Source organism: Zeugodacus cucurbitae, chromosome 2 (genome assembly GCF_028554725.1).
Source record: "Zeugodacus cucurbitae isolate PBARC_wt_2022May chromosome 2, idZeuCucr1.2, whole genome shotgun sequence".
In the NCBI taxonomy this organism is placed as follows: domain Eukaryota; kingdom Metazoa; phylum Arthropoda; class Insecta; order Diptera; family Tephritidae; genus Zeugodacus; species Zeugodacus cucurbitae.
In genome coordinates, this window is record NC_071667.1 from 29,851,113 (window position 1) to 29,865,939 (window position 14,827).

General features: G+C 36.0%; 1 protein-coding gene across 2 annotated transcripts in view; it reads right to left on the reverse strand.

The window, feature by feature from the left end:
* Nucleotides 1–11,338: 11,338 nt before the first annotated feature.
* LOC105213636 (chorion peroxidase) overlaps nt 11,339–14,827 on the reverse strand; it is a 52,016-nt gene continuing 48,527 nt past the window's right edge. For both annotated transcript variants that reach the window (XM_054229293.1, XM_011186597.3), the window contains 3 exons: nt 13,568–13,763; nt 12,980–13,176; nt 11,339–12,921 (listed from right to left, as the gene is read on the reverse strand). In XM_054229293.1, the coding sequence (XP_054085268.1) occupies nt 12,750–12,921; nt 12,980–13,176; nt 13,568–13,763 (565 nt within the window). In that variant the 3' untranslated portion in view covers nt 11,339–12,749. The remainder of the gene's footprint in view (nt 12,922–12,979; nt 13,177–13,567; nt 13,764–14,827) is intronic.

A 14,827-nucleotide genomic window follows, 5' to 3' on the forward strand; every position in this document is an offset into this window, starting at 1 on the left:
CCAGGACGTCTCGCACGCGACTGATTCCGGCTGACTGCCATCGACGGGTTGCGCGCCGGCCCCAACAAGCCCGAAGGGCAACGCCACGCCATTGCCAATGCGAACGTCAACGCTAATGGCAGTGTCGATGTCGGCGTCAGCGTCAGCGTCACCGTCTTCCCAACACAGGCGAACAGCACGCGATGTATGTGTGCGCGCGCGTCTGCCTAATTTATTTGCGTTCACGAGGAGTCTACTATATCGCTCGCTTTATTTTCATTCACTTTTTATGTGCTGCACCTTTTGTGCGCCTTCATTTAGCCGCCATTAGTTACAAGCCAAGGCGCACAAATCGCTGTCGCTTTTTTCTGCTTCTGCTGCTGCCGCTGTCAGTGCTTGCTGTTTCGGTTTCGTATTTAATGTGTTGTTGTTTTTTTTTGCCGCAAGTAGTACTGTTACTAACACTGATGAATGGGCGCAGTGGCTCTTTGCCTTGTGTTTCGCATAACTCATAGAGCAAGCATTCGCAGTGAATTAGAGAAACAATAAAAACGGTTAAAATGACGCGAAATTTTCGGGATATAAAAAGAAAATCGATGAGTTCGTAGGCGGTTGGATACATGATCACAAATACACATACAAATATAACTTAAAAATATAAAAAGAAACTTCTTAAATATATAGTGTTTCCCACGTAAGGCACAACAATAAAAACAAAATCACAGCAGCTGATCTACAAATCCCCAACTCTAACTAAAAACCATTCAGCTCATGTTGCATGCCACAGTACCATAATTTAAATTCTCTCAACAACTTAAAGCCCCTTCCAGCTGCTGAGTACAAAAACAATAAAGCTTTAGCACAGCGCATCGCATCGCTTTCGTACCAACTAATCATCGCACAATTATCACATACCAATGCACTTACTTCCGTCGCGCGTTACGTTACGCTAATGAATGTTTGGTCCAAAAATTCCTTCGGGAAACATTTAGCTCGTTAGGTGACACCATGCTTTATACACACACGCACATATACATACAATTGAAAGCCGTTAGTAGTACTCGGCCACGACACAATGTCATTGTTACTACCAATTTATGCCGAGTAAAAGCGTCACTTTCACTTCACAATGAATTCTCCCCACGGCAATCGTCCATCAACATTGAGCAGGAAGCGCTTACATATCTACACACATTTTTGCTCTGCTCTCATCTGCTGATTTGCCAATTTCAATACAATTCAACTGCTTGCGGACATGGCTTTTGTTCTGTCATTTCGTTCACGCTTCGCATGTCGTATGAGTAACATTTTGATTCAGAAGAAGAAACCAACTCACTTTTTCATTAATCCTGCTACTGTTCATTGAATGCTATGCTTCGTCGCTTCATATATACCTGGCTTTCACACATTTCTATAGCAGTTTCCGTGTGATTGCGTTTGAACGTAATGAAATACGCTTTTTTACTCGTATCTCCAGGCCCGCATACTCGTCTTTATCTATCAGAGGTGAATTGTATTTGTGCATACACACCTATATGTAGATACATATACAATGAACAATGTACATTCATATTTGTAGTTAAATCATTTTCATACTTGCTTTATAATCCAGCAGCTTAAAGGCAAAATTCTTAAAGACATATTTACTTTGTCGGCAGGAATTTACCTCTCCCTCCAAAAAAATATGCACACTATGATGAATTAGTTAATTTATATGAACAGGTTTGCTTTTTAAATTGTTGCATGATATTGAACTGACCTATTTAATATTCAGAGTTACATATTTAGCAAAGATGTGTCACTTATTGGCGGAGGCTTTCGTTTTATAATCAAATCGCTGGGTGTATTTTACAACGGACTAGCCATACACATGTGTGCATTTCATTTAGCAAAGTGATTTTTGGTGTGTTGTCTCATTAAATTTGAACCCAAAGCAAATTCCATGTATCTAATCTTTGTCTAAATGGTTTTCTTTTTAACCAATTCAAATTTTGAATTTAATTTTCCACAGACTTTTTATTGGTCACATTCCATGTGATCGTTTTCCGGAGTAGATATTTGGCTTTCGGAAACAGCGCATTTAAGAGGTTAAATAATGCCGTTTCCTGCTTCAAAAACGTCCCACAACACTTACTGAAATTTGTTAACGATATGAGTATTGGTGATTTTCAGATACTCTATTGGCGATTTCCTAGCACATTTCATCACTTTTCCGGTGCTTATAAATTGTGTCCTTGCTTGAACAACACTTTGTAGTAGCGTTCCTGAACAATCGTTTGATTCGGCTGTCATTGAACCAAGCCCGGGTCAGGAGGAATATTTCTGCGACGTCTGCGCTAAAAGGCTCCATCCAAATTCCACCTCGGTTAGGTGCAAAACATGCAATGGATGGAGTCAACTTAAAACCTGTTCCTACCTTCAACTCACTCCAATTCCTATGCTAGAACTCGTTAATCCTGGTTCCTCACACTGTCAGTTTCGAGCGTTAGGACATAATAAGTCACATCAGTCAATTACAATTGTTGCGCATTCCTCCTCTTCTGTTTAACTTCTACATCCCCGGGGATCTCAGTCTCTTATAGTGATGATTGTACGATATTGACGTCGGGCTATGGAATCGATGACATATGTTCTCTCGCTTCTTTACTACTGGAAGCCTAACAATCTCACCTACTAAATCTATAGCGACCATATATACTAACTGGACGAAAGATTAGGTATAGTCTAGAGCTAAATACTTCTGTCGATGGCTTTAACATTCCTACTGTGAACAACCACAACATTTTAACCTTCACAACAACAATAGCAACTTTAATATACCATTTTTGTAGTCGATTTGAAGCTTTTCTAACCTCTTTGTTATTGACGCTATAATATACATAATATAGCAACCATGTTTCATATTCACTACTCAGTTCCCAGAAGGTGAAGGTAATGCGCTTAGAAAATATAGTCGCTGAATAATTATACAGTCGACACTCGTTAATTCGAAACTCGAGGGACTCTTGAAATATTACGAATTATCGAGTGTTTGAAATATCAAATGGTTCGAAATTTGTGAGAGAAAATAAATAAAACTTCGAATTATTAAGTGTTGGTTAATTTTTATTTATTAATATAACAAGTAAGGAAGGGCTAAGTTCGGGTGTAACCGAACATTTTATACTCTCGCAATTTATTGATGTAATTTTATAAAGACAACACAATTCGACCCATATATTCGGCATAAAGTTCAATAGAATAACGAAAATCATCATAAATAGTATATGGGGACTGAGGTAATTCCTAAACCGATTTCACTCGTTTTCACCACCAAGATACAATGTATCGAAGACTATACGATCACTTAATTTAATATTACTTATAATTAGGTATATAGGATCTGGGGGAAGTTATGACCCGATTTTTACCATTTCAGGTACAGAGAGAAACTGTTATAAGAAAAAAATTCAGAGGGAATGAATTACATTAAAATATCTGAGGGATTTACCTATATTTTCGGTGAAAAATTAACCTTAGGCACTGAGTTCTTCATGTTTGATATCAGGGGCCTTAAAAAGTCATGGTCCGATTTTGAGAATTTTTCCACAAGTGATGTCACAGCTCAAATACAGTATTTGTGTAAAGTTTTATTCCGCTAGCTTCATTGGTTCCTTATGAATACATTATAAAGTGAACGAATCAGATGGAATTCAAAATTGGGTTATATGGGATGTAGACGTAGTTGTGAACCGATTTCGCCCATATTCCACCCGTGTCATCAGGGTGTCAAGAAAGTGTTATATACCGAATTTCATTGAAATCGGTCGAATAGTTCTTGAGATATGGTTTTTGACCCATAAGTGGGCGACGCCACGCCCATTTTCCATTTTGTAAAAAAATCTCAGCTTTCTTCTGCCATTTCTTATGTAAAATTTGGTGTTTCTGGCGTTTTTCGTTAGGGAGTTAACCCACTTTTCGTAATTTTCAACCTAACTTTTGTATGGGAGGTGGGCGTGGTTATTATCCGATTTCTTTCATTTTTGGACTGTATAAGGAAATGGCTAAAAGAAACGACTGCAGAAAGTTTGGCTTATATAGCTTTATTGGTTTGCGAGTTATATACAAAAAAACTTATTTGAGGACGGGGTCACGCCCACTTTTCCAAAAAAATTACATCCAAATGTGCCCCTCCCTAATGGGATCCTATATTCCAAATTTCATTTTCATAACTTATTTATGGCTTAGTTATGACACTGTATAGGTTTTCGGTTTCCTCCATTTTGTGGGCGTGGCAGTGGACCGATTTTGCCCATTTTCGAAAGCAACCTCCTCAGGGTGCCAAGGAACATGTGTTCCAAGTTTCATTAAGATATCTTAATTTTACTCAAGTTATCGCTTGCACGGACAGACGGACAGACGGACAGACGGACGGACAGACATCCGGATTTCAAATCTACTCGTCATCCTGATCATTTATGTATATATAACCCCATATCTAACTCTTATATTTCTTGGTGACACAAACAACCGTTATGTGAACAAAACTATGATACTCTGTGCAACAGGTTGCGAGAGTATAAAAATGACAAGAATTATGAGGTACATTCGTGTACATGCATACATGTATTCGTAATGTGAATTAATTAATCCGACATGCTGAATGGCAGTGAAAGTACAACACCAGGATTTGGCGAACCCGATTCCTCAATCGATGACGATGGAATAGATGTTCCATTACCCGACCCTGAAAAAATTCGAATAGCAATTACCCGCCTGAAGAACAACAAAGCGGCAGGGACCGATAGATTACCGGCTGAGCTATTCAAATACGGCGGCGAAGAACTGATAAGGTGCTTGCATCAACTTCTTTGCAAAATATGGTCGGAAGAAAGCATGCCTGACGATTGGAACCTCAGTGTGCTCTGCCCAATCCATAAATAGGGAGATCCCAAAAACTGTGCCAATTACCGTGGGATAAGCCTCCTAAATATCGCCTATGAGGTTCTATCGAGCGTACTGTGTGAAAGACTTAAGCCCACCGTCAACAAACTGATTGGAGTGTGGTTTTAGACCTGGAATGTCCACCATGGACATGGATATTCACCAAATATCCACTTACATGCGCCAAATCTTGGAGAAGACCCGTGAAAAGAGGATCGACACCACCACCTTTTTGTCGATTTTAAAGCTGCTTTCGACAGCACGAAAAGGAGCTGCCTTTACGCCACGATGTCTGAATTTGGTATCCCCGCAAAACTAATACGGCCGTGTAAGTTGACGTTGAGCAACACCAAAAGCTCCGTCATGATTGGGAAGGATTTCTCCGAACCGTTCGATACCAAACGAGGTTTCAGACAAGGTGTCTCACTATCGTGCGACTTCTTTAACCTGATGCTGGAAAAAATAATACGAGCTGCAGAGCTAACTAGAGAAGGTACAATCTTCTACAAGAGTGTACAGCTGCTGGCGTACGCCGCTGATATTGATATCATCGGAAGCAACAACCGCGCCGTTTGTTCTGCTTTTCCCCGCATGGATAAAGAGGCGAAGCATGGGTCTGGAGGTGAATGAGGACAAGAGGAAATATCTCCTATCATCAAGCAAACAGTCGGCGCACTCGCGTCTTGGCTCCCACGTCACTGTTGACAGTCATAACTTTGAAGTTATAGATAATTTCGTATACCTGGGAACCAGTATCAACAACACCAACAATGTCAGCCTCGAAATCCAGCGCAGAATTACTCTTGCCAACAGGTGCTACTTTGGACTGAGTAGGCAATTGAACAGTAAAGTCCTCTCTCGACGAACCAAAATCAAGCTATACAAGTCGCTTATCATTCGCAAGATTTTTGGACCTCAGAACATTGGAAACGGCGAATACCGCAGACGATGGAACGATGAGCTGTACGATTTATACAACGACATTGACATAGTTCAGCGAATTAAAAGACAGCGGCTACGCTGGCTAGGTCATGTTGTCCGAATGGACGAAAACACTCCAGCCCTGAAAGTGTTTGATGCAGTACCCGCCGGAGGAAGCCGAGGAAGGGGAAGGCCTCCACTCCGTTGGAGGGACCAGGTGGAGAGCGACCTGGTTACACTTGGAATCTCCAACTGGCGCCGAACTGCGAAGGAAAGAGAGGAGTGGCGCGCTATCATCGATTCGGCTATAACCGGCTAAACGGTTGAACGCCAATCACATACATACATACTGCTTTAAATGAAGTGCTGTCAACATATCCTCCAAATAATACTTACTCACGTAACACACTAGCATCAGGCACAGCAAAATACTTCGGCACGATAGCCCAACGTTTGCACACATAATTTGTATATAAAATTAATGTTACACTAAAAGCTATTAATCTGGCAAATGTTCGATTGCGAAATGTGTCGGTAAAGCGATCAAATACTAAATACATATAAGCACTACATGTCATTTAATTACATTGGCCTATATTTACCACGCGGCGGTCATAATAAATATTTGCGGCAGTGCAGAGAGCCATGGACGTGGAAGGAATGTTCATAAAATTTAAATTCTATTGTAATTTTTGTTTGTATACTGACTGTTAAGCAAAATCTAGTCATTACGCTAATTATTAATGAGTTTTAGATAGAATTAATTAAAAATTTTAATTTAGAATTAATTGATTGATTCGAAATTTTTTTTGAAGTGTCGGTGGTAATAACGTAGAAATTACACATTAGGATAATAAAGAGGTTGAAGATCCTCAGTGCCAGTAGATTGGACAAAATACCTTTGAAGAGTCATTTAAACAGCTACATATAGACAGAATATACTTCTCAGATAATTCGAGGTAATTTAGGGACATTGGCCATGGTCTAGAAAAATCACACAAAGCATCAAGTCATATATTTTAGCCTTAGTGCTTTTGACCATTAGCTTTGATACTAATAATGGTTAAAACATAATTGTTCGGCAGTCAACCGAGGGGCGATGAACCCAATCCAAAGCCTGAAAAACACATCAGCGTCTCTATATTTGATTGCAACCATTTGCATCGACCAATCGAAGCTGGCATATGCGCAACACACAAATGTTTAAGTAATTTCGTCTATGACATCTAAAATAAATAAATAAATTTTCAGTAGCAGCAATAAATGCGTTTAATGAGTCCGTGATCCCATAAATGTTTGGATTGCGAAAGCTTTTATAGGAATATGATAAATACAAAGAGGCGAACAGCTTCTTTTGCGAACTTTCAAGGGAGCTTTCAGTAGGGATAATAACCGAAAACAGGGTGTATAAAGTTTTTACAAACATTTTCGCATTATTTGAAGCGGCGCTTGTGCATATTTCGAATCTTTATTTCAACTTCTTGCACATCAGCAGATTTATATTTGAACGGCTCGAGCACAAATTGAATTGGGTGGTTGGTGTTTAATACTTAATACTATTGCAGTCTTTATTTGTCTAAAGATCGTCCACTGATTTTATGTAAATCGGAGTTGTGTCTTTCATAGAATTATCGAATGTAAATATATGACTGTACATATTAGAGCTCTTGGTATTTGACTAATCCACTAACCGAATAGGGCATTATTCGAATAATAATATTCGGTTTGCACTATTCGGATCGTCGTCAGTCAACCGCTCATTTTCGACTATTCGGTTAACAGTTCGTTGTCGACTAATCGAATAGTGGAAGTTCATTAATTTTCTTATTTTTATTGAAAAAAGGGAAACGTTAAAACTAACAAAAAAGTTGCTTTAAAATACAAAAAATAACAATTATTTCACGGGAACCATTAAGTAATGACAAAATAGTTTTTAGCCATTTCAACTGGGCAAATGCATTAAATCAATATTTTTCATAAAACGTCTATTTTGATATAAGAAAGTTAAAAGGTTAACATTTGTTGGTTGCAAGAAGCTTCTACGTGGTGTCACAATGTTTCCAGCAATGGAGAACGTCCTCTCTGATTCTGATAAAGTGGCTGGCATACGACAGTTTTAAAAAATCAAAAGCCTTTTGGATTTCCAACGATTTTCATTTATTCGAATAGTGACAGTATAATAATTATTCGAATAACCGCAGTAGAAGGACTATTCGAATAGTCGTAACATTGCGACTAATCAAATAGTACTAAACGGTTAATATTCATACGAACGGTTACAAAAGGGATATTCGAATAATCGGGTTTCAGGCTAATCGAATAATTTTAAGAGCATATAAAGACTTGAATAATTAATACGACTGAATGCTAGTTTTTAAATCAAAATTTAGATTTTTTCTCACATAATTCTGTATGTAAATCACTAAATTCTTCAAACGTTCTTATACGTGGTAATACTAAAGAGTGATCCATTTCGAGAACCCTTACTTTTTTATAGAAAAAACACCGACAATTCAAATTTAATCGGGAATGTTGGGTCCAATTTTCGATGACGCACGTGATGTTTAGATCCTAGGCCTGAACCGAAGCGGGATAGTCCACATAAACTTTGGACTTTACATATCCCCACAGAAAAAAGTGTAACGGTGTGATATCACACGATCTTGGGGGCCAAGCGCGAAATTTTCTGCTCATCGAAGTGTTCTCTCAGGAAATCCATTGATTGATGCGATGTGTGGGAAATGACGCGATCTATTTGAAACTAATTGACGACGAGATCACGAGCTTCAATTTCAGGCATCAAATAGTCAGTTATCATGATCCTTCTTTTTGAATAAATATGGACCGATGATTCTACTGGCTCGCATACAACACAAAACCGTTGTCTTTTATGGATATAATGACAGCTTTTGAATCTCTTCTCTTCGGTTCTTCTTGGAACTTTTCAAGAGTCCATAGAGCGAAACGATGTCGCTTGGGAATGTCGAACGGTTTCAGTTCTAGCACAAGCTGTATTTTGTACGCTTTCAATTTAATATCTCGACGCAAAATGCGTCAAGTCGTTCCATACGTTAGTTCGAGTTGCTGCGAACGGCGCCGAATTAACTCCACACGGTCTTCGTTTACAATCTTAGCTACGGCTGCTATATTTTCTTCACTGCGTGCTGAACGTGTTCTATTCGATCGAATTTTATTCAATAATGAATGTTGGGTCTCAATTTGGATGATGGTGTTGCGAATAGCACGCTTAGTAGGCCGATTATGTTGACCATAAGTTGAGTGAAGTGAGCGAGACACATTCTTTACAGAATGTGCATTTTCGTAAGAAAGTTGAACAATTTGTAAACGTTGTTCGTTGTTGCACCTCTACTTGGATAAGTCTTTAGTATCTGCGAATCGACGATTTAAATTTTCCTATTTAAGTATTTCTAAAATTATCAGATTCAACATTAAAATACAAATTAAATAACTGGCTATTTAAAAACTGCTAAGGTACATAAATACTATTGTCAATTATTATTATACTCTCGAAACAAAAGTTGCTAAGAGAGTATAATAGTTTTGTTCACATAACAAAAATAAGCGTGACGTCGCCCACTTATGGGTCAAAAACCATATCTCAGGAACTACTCAACCGATTTCAATTATATATTTCAGTATATAGCATTTTCTTGACACCCTGATGACACGTGTGGAAAATGGGGAAATCGGTTCACAACCAAGCCTACTTCCCATATAACTCCATTTTGAATTCCATCGCACACCTTCACTTTATAATATGTACATGAGGAATCAATGAATATAGCGCAATAAAACTTTACACAAATACTGTATATGATTTGTGGTACCACATGTCGAAATCGGACTATAACTTTTCGATGCTCCGGATATCGAATATGAAGAATTCAGTGCCTTATGGTAATTTTTCACCGAAAATATCGGTAAATCTCTCAGATATCTGAAGTTAATTCAGAGGGAATCCTTTTATTCTAATAGTGTGTCTCTGTACCAAAAATGGTTTAAATCGGTTCATAACTTCCCCTAGCTCCCATATACCTTATTATAGGTTTTACAAAAATACGATGGGCTTAATAATGAAATCGGTTCAGGTTTTTGGTTATTGGTTTCAGGAAATTGGTTAATATGTCAGATATCTTAGCAAAATTAAGAGAGCGGTATAGTCTTGGATATATTGTACCTTGCTGTTGAAAATTAATAAAATCGGTTCAGGCATTACCTCAATCCTCATATACTATATGTGACGATTTTCGTTATTCTATTAAACTTTATGCCGAATTTCTGGGTAAATGTGTATGTTATCTTAATAAAATTTCTTCAATAATTTGCGAGAGTATGAAATGTTCGGTTGCACCCGAACTTAGTCTTTCCTTACTTGTTTCTCTAAAGATATTAAACCATGTTATTTTTTGCTTCAGCACATTTATTTATTTATGGTCAACATTTATATATATATTTTAACAATTAAATTTCTAGAAATAAGTTAGTAACATTTAACCTTGTCTATCTATAGACAAAGAAATTTCAATTTTAAATAGTAATTATACAATTATTAATGTTCATAAACATGTATTTAAAATGTAAGCTTTCAATAAATGAGATAAGTGATTTGAAAAAGAGAGAACGAATTTTAGTCGATAATGAAAAATTGTCATTCAAATTAATCTATACATATGTATGTATGTATGTAATTTTTTTTGGCTTACTGTACTATTAATTTCTTTCACCCAAGTCGTAGGGCACCGAACAATCAATCTTAAAGAGCTTACAAATTACCACATACTATTCAGACATTATTAAAAGCTCTATTAGTTGTTTGTCTGAACAGAGAGAAAGGTTTCTTATAAGATGCTTAAAAGCTTACAGTAAGTATGATATAAATTAACCTAAAAATTAAACTAATTTATAAATAAGAATTTTTGAAAATTTTAACTAACTCAGGTATCACAAGATATCGTTAAACAACCTATATAAATGCGACTTTAATGATTTAACAACAAAAAATTATAATTACAAAGTGGACATATGTATGTATGTATGGGTTATATAACTATTATTGTTATACGACTAACATTAAGTACCGTTTAATGGACATTTATATATTAGTTTGTAATTAATTTAAAATATATATATAAATATTTAGGTATACATATATGAACATGCATATTTACTATTTAAGAATACATTTATGTACGTCCATTTCAGTTACACTTAAACATTCATTTATAAATAATACATATATTTAATTGTTTCTTTTTTGCAAAAGTTGTTGTATTTTCATAGAGAATTCAAATCAAACACAAAAACGAGTGACATTTCATAGTGGAATCAAGAAGAACTCGAGAATTGTATAGCTCGAATGTATTTGTTTGACTTCCTTAGAACACTGTTATTTCTCAATGTCGTGAAATAATAAAAAAAAATTATTTACAACTTATTAAAGTAAGATTTATTTACTTAATACTCGAATCGAAAACTATAAATACTCGTTCTACTAAGCATCTAACTCTCGAAGCTTTAATTGGTTGTATTTACTATCTTTCATGCAACATTCAGACAATTTCAAGCATCCCTGAATGCAGTTGTAAACTCTCCAATAGGAGCAATTTCTATCTATGTAAATATAAAACCCCTCTAAAAATACCCTCTGATTATCAATACAAAATCTCAAAAAATATATGTAAATTTTCTTGATATCTACTTTCAGCTGCACTTTTAGTTGCATTTTGACCTAACTAAAAGTTTATAAATATTTGATTCTACTATCTATCATATTTATCACCTTCACTTGCAGTAGACTCAGTATTCTGCCGTTATCTTATAGCAGAAATGTGTTCGACCTCTCAAATACACCAAAAGGTATTTTATTTAGCAATAATTTGCAATAAAAATAGTCAATAAACTATTTAATTGAAGACTATTCAAATTAAGAGTTAAGAGAAATTGAAGATTCTTCGCATGCTGCTACTACTACTTTTTCAGATTTCTATAAAGCAAGTTACATTTTCATTGTACTTTGTTACATATCAGTTAGTTTTGTGAAGTAATATTTTTGGACTAATTTTAGTGTCTAGAAATTTTAAGAGTGGGAATTTTTACTCTCCCAAAGTGAACTCTATATTTACGATAAACCCACAAAAGCTTCAGTTCTGTCGCAAATACGCACCCTTTCTTTAAGATTTTGCCACAGATTGATATAGATTTACTGATTTTTTTGAAGACTGCCATATTTCTGACTATCTACATATATGCGTCAGATTTTGCCAACACTGTAGCTGATGTGGATTAATGTTTTGTGTAGACGACATTTAGTTTAAAATGAACATTTACTGCTGAGTACATTTCTTACTCACATATACTGCTATATATTATCTTACATTTACATACTTTTGTGCGGATTCAGCAATTTTAACTACATTTATAGTAAATATATGCATACACAATTACAACAACAAGTGCACACATGTATCTCTTCATAAAGTATTAGTATTTGTTGCTCAAATTGATTGCTGAACATTTATTTGAAATGCAACTCTGTCACGTCGCTGCTAATTGCGATTCCATGTTAGATCAGATATTATTTCCTAGTCACATTGTCAGGTTATGTAAAGAGTGTTGACGCATGCAGAGTTGTATGGGACTACGTGTTTGGTTGATTATATTAAATTTGACTCTCAAAGCATATATAAATACAGTTTTCAATTTATAATCTTCATTTCTCACACAAATATCATTGCTTCATGTTACGTAACTTATCGATCCGCTTTGTGACATCCGGATAATCAGGAATACACATTTACAAACAAATTCTCCGTTTCAAACCGTTTTCAATAGAATTAATTCATTAATAGGATACCATGTAAGGTTGTCCGTAAGTACGAATATATTTATATATATATTTAGAAAATTCACACAAAGTCCTCATGATTTTTCAGCATTAATTGCAACTCAGCCTGTCTGCAGGACGACGATGAAATGCGATGCTGACGAGAGGAGCCCTGCCCCGTAACATTCGTGGTGGTATACGGCGCCGATATGCTGTTCTTGTATTTCATTGCGCTTTTCTTGCAAAGCCCACATCTGGAAGGAAAATTTCTTTCTCAATTACAACATAATACTGCATTGGAGTGGCACTTACTTGGAGAGCAGAGCATATAAATCCGTTCGGTATTGAGATGTGAGCAACGCGTATAAATATGGATCAGCGCAAGAGTTCAAAGGGTAGAAAAAGACCAAGAGAATTTTGGATTTAGTAACATTTATCAATGGATAGCCCGCTAGTGCGGTTAGCCCGAAGAACGCTATAGGAGCCCAACAAGAAAAATTGGTGAAGACCTGTAATAATTAATTGAAAATCGCATTAAATATTCTTGGTATATACTTAAGCTATGTTTTCTATTTATTCGAGTATAAGGCTTAGTTTCGATCAATTGAATTTCGATAAGATATAGCTAAAAACAACTATGCCCTTAAGAGGAGAGTGTTCTTCCGAAAATCTAATCTATATACATAGTTGATTTCTGGAATCTATATGTTGCGAATACGATATTAACGGATGTTTATATACAATGTACTTATAGTCACTTAGGTGGTGAAAAATAAGATCCCAATGACTTTGGGCGTACAGATTTGATTACATAAAATAATAGTTTTGACTTTGAAAGTATTTAATTACGGCAAAGGATTAGTAGATATTTATGTAGACTTGTATACATGTAATACTTACCAATAGGGCCATTTTCTTTGCAACAGTCATTTCTCCTCGGTGAGAGCTGTGTGCATGACGCGTCTCTTCGCCGAGTGATCGATACATTTGGGCATAGCAAATCGTTATAATCGAGAATGCTATGCCATTTGAACCCAAAATGACCAACAGAAATGCTGTGTCATAAGAATCACTTATCTCCATCGGCAAGCAGATACTGCAAAACAGATTTAAATGATTTTGTTAGATAAAAAGTGCGACTAAGCCAAATAATTCTTAATAATTTTGAAATATAAGTAAAAAAAATATTATTTTAAGAATTTCGTAAACGAAAAAAGAGCTCCTTTCTTATATAATCTCTAATCAGAACTCTGTGTTGTGTTGTGGGAAGAGGATACTAGCTCAATTTATACCGACGGGGCCAAAATGGACTACGGAGTAGCCGTGCGAGTTTATTCTAAGGAGCATGAGTTCTCTCTTTCTATCTCTATATCCATCTATCTAACTCAGCTGGCATATTTCAAGAAGACAGAATATTAAATTAGAAACAGACGTATGTACGCTCAGTCAAGTAGGGAAATAGAGTTAGAGGGTTAAAAAATCGAGTTTCCGTTTCATACATTAAATTATTGAACATACATAAGTATGTGTCAAATGTGTTATTTCCAAAATGACTTCATTTTCATTGTATTACGTTTATTTATTTATATTAAGTTTTTATACTACAATATACATCGAGAAAATGCTGTCCTAACCCGACTATCCCCTTAAACTGAAAGGGCACAAACAGCCACTACGATTGACGTATTTGGTTGCAAAATGGTGAATTAATGCATCCATGCATCTTACTATCATCAGACATAAATAAACCAAATGCCTTATTCATTATAAACCGCAAACCACAATTGCACCACAACATTGCATACACCTTCGAGGAACCGTCCAACTTGTTGTGAATACAAAATTTATAATGGGTGCAGGTGACCGTAAAATGATTGCTCATTAATTACTCTGGTAATGGTAGTCCGTTATGCTATGCTATGTAAATTATTCATATGTACATACATATATGTACTTGTGATATTATTGTATATTAATTTCCTTAAAGTTTGGTTATAACGCCAAAAACGAATTGCTACAGACTCAGTCATATAATATTCTAGAAATATGTAGTCTACAGCCTTTCATTAAATTTTTTTACAGTAAAATATGGTCGTCCTAGTATGGGCCATATTTGGATGTAATTTTTTTGGGGAAGTGGTCGTGGCCACGCCCCCAAAT